The sequence below is a fragment of the Hippocampus comes genome, unplaced genomic scaffold (assembly GCF_001891065.2).
Source record: "Hippocampus comes isolate QL1 unplaced genomic scaffold, H_comes_QL1_v1.1 scaffold236, whole genome shotgun sequence".
NCBI lineage: Eukaryota > Metazoa > Chordata > Actinopteri > Syngnathiformes > Syngnathidae > Hippocampus > Hippocampus comes.
The window spans coordinates 445,616-454,990 of NW_017805879.1; the positions used below are offsets into that span (position 1 = coordinate 445,616).

General features: G+C 42.0%; 1 protein-coding gene across 1 annotated transcript in view; it reads right to left on the bottom strand.

The window, feature by feature from the left end:
• The window catches only part of mdn1 (midasin AAA ATPase 1), a 97,171-nt gene extending 88,682 nt beyond the window's left edge, over positions 1-8,489 (bottom strand). The window contains exons 1-7 of the mRNA XM_019888982.1: positions 8,347-8,489; positions 8,121-8,255; positions 7,853-7,991; positions 5,998-6,130; positions 4,350-4,480; positions 1,593-1,731; positions 1,308-1,422 (exon numbers count right to left, since the gene is read on the bottom strand). Coding sequence (XP_019744541.1) covers positions 1,308-1,422; positions 1,593-1,731; positions 4,350-4,480; positions 5,998-6,130; positions 7,853-7,991; positions 8,121-8,255; positions 8,347-8,485 — 931 coding nt within the window. The 5' untranslated portion in view covers positions 8,486-8,489. The remainder of the gene's footprint in view (positions 1-1,307; positions 1,423-1,592; positions 1,732-4,349; positions 4,481-5,997; positions 6,131-7,852; positions 7,992-8,120; positions 8,256-8,346) is intronic.
• Positions 8,490-9,375: the final 886 nt, after the last annotated feature.

Genomic DNA, 9,375 nt, shown 5'->3' on the forward strand with positions numbered 1-9,375 from the left:
TATAAACAGCGTGTCGGCCAGAAGTGCTCTCAGTCAGGCTTTGGAACTCGGCGCATACACTAGACGCTCCGCATTATAAGGCGTCCTGTCCATTTTGGAGAAAATTTAAGACTTTTAATGGCGCCTTATAGTCGTGAAAATACGGTACTTGCGCATGTGCTCTGCTTATACACACTCCATAGGAATATCAGTGCGGCAGCGGATATAAGTGACGCTAATGCTAACCCCTTATCATGGCGAAACAAGCGGGCAGTAAATGCGATATGTTGACTCCCCAAACCAAAGTAAAAATGAACTGCGTTTTTTTTTTTTTTTTAGGTTGGAATGGCTGTAGGAGTATGTGCATTTTTTTTTCTAATTTCATTGGGACAGTGCACATTAAAATCAACAAATTAAATAGAAGAACAAGCGGTGAAACTGGGTGAGATCTTTTCTTTTTCGAGTGAGAAAGGTCTGCTCTGCAAAACATACAGCGAAGCTAAAGTTGTAAGCAAATGTTCCATTGGAAAATTCACTCATTTCCTCATTTGTGAATACAGTACACAACAAAGGAATAAATAAACACTTCTGAGACAGTCCGGTCTCCTACATTTTACTGACATCTGATGGTTCTTTTGGAGCTACGCTAAAGGAAATGCCAAAATTAATTCTGTAGGGGGGCGATAGAATTTATTTTGTGATTTCGATAGATTTTCTGTTTGTGATGCATTATTTTCAATTTTCGTAGTTTCATTGAAAGAATTGTTAATTTACGTTTTTCAGAGGCGGTCATGAGCGCCTCTCGAGGAGAAAGGAAGGAGAGTAGCTCCATCTAGTGGATGCATTGTAGATTGCACCTTATAATCCAGTGTGTCCAATATATGAAAACAATTACAAAATAGGCAATTCATTGAAGGTGCACTTCATAATCCAGTGCGCCTTTAGTGCGGAAAATACGGTAGTACAAATGCTAGTGTGTGGCCACAGCGAACACTTCTGCTGTTCGTCACAGTGGTCCTCGGTGCGCCTCAGGAGCTTGTCTGTTTGCCCAGACATGAAAAATTAGAGGGAACGTTGGTTGTCAGTGTCTTCATTTTGTTTTGTGGGGCATGATGAAAATTTGGGATGATGCTATCCTTTTCTAACATAAAAATGTGAAGTGAGTTGCTGATTTCATATTTTTATCCTGAAAACAAAGTATGGTGCAATACTTGTGGAGCGTGTAACTATGAAACCTGCATTGGTACCTTACACACAGGACACCGGACTGGGAAAAAGTTGGGATCTTTTCAAATGATCAGTGTGAAAGAGTTTCCAAGCTAACGTACCATCGAGTGAGAGTCCGGGACATAGATTGTGTTGGATAATCTGATGAAGGTCAGCACGGTCATTGCTTTGTGGACACCAGATTTCAGTGAAGCGGTTTCTGAGGGCAGGAGAAAGCTGTCCAAGTAGAAAAGCACAAAATGATATTTTAGCACTATATGCAGTAGGTCGAGACATAAAATTTTATATAAAATAACGGCATAGCGGGGATCAAGGTTAAATTAATTTCTGCACACATACGTATTCAAACACACACACTCACGCACACGCAGAATTGCAGTTTTTACCTCTTTTTTTCCAAAGTCTCCTCCTGGGTTCATAGTGGCAACCAGACGGAAATCCTCAGCAGCTTTGATCAGTTCCACATCATTGTCATCACCACTGCCTTTTTCTGCCAGGACAAGTGACTTCTCCATCTCTAAAACACTGACAATAGAAAGAGACACTTTTGGGATTGACCTCAATGTAGAAAAATACAGATAAAACTTTATGCTCCTTTTAAAATCCGTCCAGGTGAAAGACAGAACTTGTATTAAATGAATTGTTTGCTGTCCTCACCCATCTCTCCTCTCTTTCAACAGATATAATTATCCTGGGGGACTTCAATATACACATGGACAATACTGCCCTTCCTCTAACCATGGACTTCACTTCTTGACAGTTTTGGTTTCCATCAGTTTGTAGACTTTGCCACATACATTAAAGGTCACACCCTGGATCTAATTTGCTGCTCTGGTCTTACCCCCTCCAACTGTACTGCTGATGAACTTCCTATAACGGACGACTTCCTCATTTCATTTAACATTACCCTCCAGCTCTCTATCTCCAAATCACCCCGGATCATCTCTTAGCGTAATATTAAAGACATGAACATTGACTCTCTCACTTCATGGATCGCCACCCTGACTCCGGACGCAGATTCCTCTCCTGATGACTTGGTTTCCCGATACAACTCTTTTGTCACCAACATCCTCAATACGCTTACTCCTGTCAAGTCCCGCTCTGTCTTTTTTACTCGGTCTGCCCCCTGGTTCACCCCTCATCTCCGTTCCATGAAATCCAAAACTTGGCAGCTCGAAAGACTACAGAAAAACTGGTCTCACTGTTCACAAGGACATCTACACAGCTCAACTATCCGTTTACAAGAACTCCATCTCTCAAGCTAAATCACAATACTACTCTTGACTCATCTGCTCTCATACTGGAAATACTAAGACTCTCTTTTCTCTCTGGAACAAAATCATTCAACCCCCTGTCTCCCTACCCCTCCACTTTTATTCCTCTGACACCTGCAACGCTATGCTCCTATTTTTCAGTGAAAAAGTCAATAAAATCCACAAGCACCTGGGCTCCTCTGTACCCTTCCCTCCTCCGACTTGCCTACCCTTGTCAACTGTGACCCTCTTTTGAACTCCCCCATCCCTCAATAATCTCAGACCTCATTATCACATCCAAGACTTCTTCCTGTCAACTAGATCCCCTCCCCACAGTCCTGGTCAAATCCTGCTTACCCTCTCTGTTTCCTTTCATTTCAGTCATTATTCATTCTTCATTGTCCACTGTAATTGTTCCTGTCCCTTTCAAAACTGCAGCTGTCACTCCAATACTGAAAAAACCTGGTTCAGATCCCAATGATTTCAATCCTGTCACTCCAACACTGAAAAAAACCTGGTTCAGATCCCAATGATTTCAATTAGACGTAGAAAAAAAAGTAGTGTGTTTCTAGTACAGTGAAACTCCTCTACGACGAAATCATGTTTGCAGCAACAAATTTTTCACAACTGGGGGTTTTTCACTGTAGCAAATTTGATCTCAGATGTAAACACACACACACACACACACACACCCACACACACAAACGAATGTGTAGACACACGCAGAAACGTATGTGTACTCTATTTTTATTCCAATAGTGCATAAGTATGAGCACACACTTATTTGACACTTCATATTGTCAGTGTAGAAAGAAAAAAAGGGAAAGAAATTGCGAAATTTACGATCAGCATTCACTTTCACTTACATCAATTTCTTGGATAATGTCTTATTTTGCTTGCTCAGTCTTTCATTTTGATCACTTTTACTCTCTCTTCCGGCATCAGAGCTCTTCTTGTCTAAGCTGCTTGACATCCAAATGTCCGTTTTGTAGCCATTTTAGCAACGCAACATCCATCCTCGTCTGAATCTAACAATAACAAATACTTCCTGGCATGCAATGAACTTTTAAGCCACCCACGGGATGCTTCGGAGTCCTCGATGGCCATAGTTAGCTCTCGAAGGCTAAAAACCTTACGCTAACTGGAGCGCTTCATTAGCGTTTTTTCATTGGTTGCTTAACAATGGCAAACGTGCCACTATTTCAGTTGGAAGACATTTTATATCAACAGCACTCATAGAATTAATTTAGCATCACCGGAGGGATCGAGGGTAACAGGCATTCAATGTTGTTTTTTTGGCCTTGCGGCTTACATGCAGAGATTTCTCCAGGTTTTTCAGAATCTTTTGATGATTTTACGGACCGAAGATGAAATCCAAATATTCAATTGTACGTTCAGAGCTTTTCAAACCGTTGGACTACTTGCTCGCGCATTTGTTCACAAAGTGATGAAACTCACCCAATCCTTTCTTGTGAACAGCCGAGGCTTTCAGGGATGCTTATTTTTATTTTTTTGGAATACTCAATCATGAAATTCTTTTGTTTCCAATTAACCTGTTCACAAAACAAATGTTTCTGGAGCATTCATCAACTTTTCCAGTCGTTTGTTGCCCCTGACCCAGCTTTTTTGGACCTTATTGCAGGCTTCAAACTCAAAATGTGACATCCATTCCATCCATCCATGATCCGTTTGGAAGAAAAAAACAAAAACAACGAAAAACAATCCCATTCCCATTATTTATATTGTCTTTGTAGTGTATTCAGTTGAAAAAAAGAATTCCATTTCAGTTTTATTTACGTTTCATACACCATCCCAACTTCATGACAATTGGCACAAAACACAGCAAAAATGTACACTCAGTGTTTGTTGGACTGTGTGTTTTTTATGTACCTGTTTAGTCTCTCAAGAACGGAGTCATCTGCCAAGGAGATCTCATCCATGAGGAACACCCCACCGTTTTTCATGGCCAAAACCAAGGGCCCATCATGCCACTGAAAGAGCTTGCATTCATCAGCGTCAGCCTGCAACCATACACGAGGTTAGTTATTTAGCCATTTCCCATCAATTTTATGTCTTCATGTACCCATGAAGTAATAATCTGCACATTGATGACACTAAATAATGCAATCACGGAGGGACATGCAGGTTTGAGAATAGGTAGTTCTTCCTGGAAAGGAGGACAATATTTAGAAAAAATTGTCCCGTGTATAAGCTTGGTCAGAAACTTTAATCATGGATGGTCATTTGGAAGCAATGCAAACCACCTATAACCTCAACAAATGTTTTTCTGCTGCTCAAATATGACTGTAATTGCTAAAGACCATTTTCCGATCCGCTTATCGTCACAAGGATCGCGGGGGGTGCTGGAGCCTATCCCACCCGTCTTCGGGCAGCAAGCAGGGGACACCCTGAACCGGTTGCCAGCCAATCGCAGATAATTGCTAAACTTTTTATCTAGAAACATACCCGATTGGAATGGAGGAAGATTTTCTACGGCAAAGAGGCATTTTGGTTTCATTTTCGATTGAAGTAAAATTTTGTAATGAAAAGAAACGTGACAAGAGGAATTTTAATTGCTGCCCGAGCGTTGAAATGCTCACATTTTACGATTATCCCCCTCCATTGCAATTAATTCGTATTTCAAAAATTACAGTACCAAACTAGTGTGCCACCATCGAGCGGTCAACAGTGGAATTGGACCCATGTTAAATGGGAAGCAGAACAAAATTGTCGCAAACTGATCCAAAAAAAAAAACATCTGAGAAATAGTGACGCCACTTCTCGGACACCTGGTGCCATAGCGCCTGACGTTGAAGCTAACCTTAGGAAGCTGGCACACAATAGGCCTAGACAACAGCGGAAGGCTAATAACATTAGCTACTTAGATATAGTTATACACTTCGGCTCCAACAACACTAGGATGAGACAATCAGAGATCACAAAGAACACGTGATAGCAGGCTTTTGATCTCGCCAGAAAGATGAGTCGACATCGAGGAATTGTTTCTGGCCCCTTACACCCGAGAGGCAATGGTGAGAGGTTTAGCAGATTACTCGTTAGTTGGCTAGCTTTTGTGGCGAACAGGGACTGCGGTTTGTACATAAATGGCCATCTTTCTGAGACCGACCCGACCTGCTGTTGGATGGCCTTCGACCTAACCGGGATGGCACCATCACTCTTTCTAGTTTTACTGTTTGAGCATTCAATGACAATCCACATCAGAGCAGGGCGTATTACAGGTCATTAGCGAGCCTGTAAGAACAGGTGTGGAGTCTGTAAGGCTAAAGCGAGCTTGCGCTATGCTAGACTTGACGTAGCTTTCTACGTCGATTTGAGCTTCACACTCAACATACATTACCTATGCTGCATTGCACACTGAAATGTTTTCTACTGAGGTGGTGCTACAAGACAATTTTTAATAGTTCAACACATATGGGGTTTGTTTTGTTTGAAAATAAACCAGCAAGCCAAATAAGCTACGAGGGAAAAATAGTTCTGTTTTTATCTATAAGTTCAAAAATTAACTGTGCATCAGTACCTGAGAGGAATGTCGGACAGGTCGCAACCCTCCCAGAAAGTCTGATGTTTCCATGTGAAGGTGGCAGTTGACAGAAAAAAGCTTCTTCCCAGTCACAGCAGCATACAACTGGCAGATTGTAGTCTTTCCACACCTGAAAAAGTTGTGGGGGAGCATGCGAGTGTGTGGGAGGCAGAGGGGATGGGGATAGAAGGAGACATGAGCATGACTTGTGCAATCATAGTTTCACCTCACCTCACAAATCAGGCAAGTCACGAACAAATCAGTTGAGGAATGAGATTTTTAAATCAAATTTTGGTTCAGGTCAAAATGCTTCAGTTTTCGAAAAGTCATTACATTCACATGGAAAGCTTCAATGATCACTCCAGGTATGATGTATTTCATGGAAGGGGAGTAAATCTGTTTTTTTACTCGAATTTTGCCCTTCATATGGCTTCCATTTTTTCCCATCCACCCATCAATTATCTGAACCGTTTACCCTATGAGTATTGCAAGCATGCTGGATTGTATCTCGGCCATCTTCGGACAGTAGTTTTTATTTTTATTTTTTTCAATTTCAAATTATTTAAAAATATTTGTTTGGCCCTGTGTACATCTTTTTTTTCCTCCCCAAGATGTCGCCCGAGTGGGCAGCTGTCGCCAAGTGCTCTTCAAGAGCCTTGCTTTTTTTGTTGTTATTTTTGTCTTTTTGTTTTGTCACATGGTGTTTGTTATTACGTCGTGTGGGACTGATGTGGATTGTTTTCAGCGTTTTTTGGCCACGACATTCGTCAAAAGAGAAGAATCTGTGCTTGGTGGTTGCGCCTTCTCGGCAGCACGCATGTACCAGCACTGATTTTGACTGTGAGGAATGTCGGCGCCATTTGACTGTCGGTGCTGGACAGCCCCGGGCAGCCTGTGTTTTTTGCGCCTGTAATGGGCAGCATCTGTCACAGCCCCGTTTTGTTCAGCGGAGATGCCGGCGCTGTTGGAAAGTCTGCGTTGGTGCAGCTGGATGGATGGCCGAGGTTGAAGAGAGAGGAACTGAGAGTATTTGGAACTGAGAGTTGCCACTTGGAATTGAAGCGAACTGACATGGGACAGGAGAAGTGAACCAATCTCTTTTTTTCGTCAATGGATGCTACAGCTTCTTGTTTACTTTGAAACTTAGCTTGTAGCCGATGTGTGCACATTTTGAGCAACACGTCTCTGATCCACTGGTGAAAGGACATTTTGATTCTCTCCCTTGTGAGGATAAAGGGGATCGGAAAATGTATGGATGGATGGACAAGTTAATTCATAGTCATAGTCAAATGCAGTAACGGGCGGTGAGTTTTGGACCTGTGCTTTCAGTGGGTCCAGTCCACCTCTTAATAACGCCATAACGTCACAATATGTTTAAAAAAAACAAACAAAAAAAAAAACAATATAATGAAGAACATGTTACTAAACTGTTCCTAACAACACATTTGCAGATTCACAGACGATTAGACGATTGTCTGTCTCGACTCCCTTCCAAGCACTCTCACCCGCACGCATTGAAAAGAAAGAGGCCGATGTGTGGCATTAAGGAGCATTGCACATATTTGAGGAAATTACGGGAAAAAAAAACTGTTACCTTTATCTTCAATACATCACCTCAAGAACTCAACAGTACAATATAGTACCTCACAATAAATTTTTATCGAGATGAAACTTAATAACTTCGCATTCACCAGCGATGCTAATGCAGAAGCCCCTACCTGTCTGTGTACGCTAAATTGCCGACTCACACATAACTACTCTGTAATTGTCTTTTATTAGAGAGATGCACACCCTCGTTTGAATGCTTGGAAACACACAAAATGTCAAGGAAGGCAGATGTGCAACACCTTACCCAGTGTCCCCGACGAGCAGCACAGACTCGCCAAATCGAAGTGATCGTCCAACCAACACAGCTAGCCTCCTCATGCTGTGTGTCCATACCACATGGTGAAAATCCTTTGGAACTCCAGCAATGCTATCAACAAAGGGATCTGTCCACAGGATGGACAGTTGAATAAAGAATATGGCCTGAAGCGGCACGACTGATGCTTTCTACCCATGCAGATATATAAGCGGGGAAGTAAATGCTCCCATAATTCTTATTATATTAAATTACTCACTAAACTGTTTGTTGACTTGTTTCTGAGAGAACAGGTTTTGTGGGTGCACGGTTCTCTTAAAGTGCCTTTCGAGGATGGACAGGATGGTGGCCTCCTCCTCGGGCTTTCTAACGCGTCCTGCTAGCAACATGTATCCTGAACATGAGGGGGAAAAAAGTTGATTCGGGGTTTTGAATTAACGTAAGAAATAGGTTAAGGTTACACAGACATTTTTGACAAGCCTTACCGTCATCAGCCAAATGCTGAAGCCAGTCCTGAGAGGCTTCAGTCTGCTCTTCCAGCCTGTAGCGGTCTGCCCAGCGGAACAGGTCTCTGAGAGTAATGAAGCCATGTTTGCCTGCAAAGACAGAAGAGCCTCTGCGCATTGACTGCAGAGAGAGAGCAGGAATGGCATCTCTGGTCAGAATCAAGTTTAAAAAATATCATCATCATCATCATCATCATCATCGCTATTACTTCACATCATGGCTTTTCGTTCACATCAATTTTTCGGGCAGCTATTTTGGGACAAAATTGTCCCAAAGTACATTTTCGGTTGTGGTCCAAAAGACTCACAGTCCCAGAAACAACACGGCCGAAACCGGATGTTGTGATGATGCAAACAAAATGAGGGCAGCGCTTGCTTCTCAAGATGAGGAACCAACATATTTGCATTGTGTACGGATTTCAATAAATTTGAGAATGACACACGGAGAACAAGTAGTGAAACATGTACTCCCCAATAATGTAAAAAAAATTAATATGACAAAGATGGACATATGTCAAGGACAGGACAAAAATGATATAGTCAAACCTTGGTTTTTGAACATCTCTGTTCTCGACCAAATCGGTTTTCGACCAAAAACTTCGAGTTTTTGATGCCTCGGATGATGACCGAAAATCGGTTCTTGACCAAACTGAGCGCACTTGAATGCACCGCTTGACTCCTCTCGCCTTCCTTACGTGAAGAAGTGACGCTCCTTCGGGTAAACGAGGAAGTGACGCTTCCTCGTGTATCGTTCCATTGTGAGCAGACGTATTCAATCAAGATTTTTTTTTAAAAAGCATCGTGTTTATTGACAGCTATACAAATCGGACTGTTATTTCTGCATTGTGTATCACGGCACCAAATAAAGCAAGTGGAAGTCGTAAAGCTGTTGAAAGAGGAAAATAGTGCGCAAAACTATTGAATTTAAGCCTTGATAGCGAAATGTGAATCAAGTGTACGTGTTTATTGACAGCTATGCAAATCGGACTGTTATTTCTGCATTGTGTA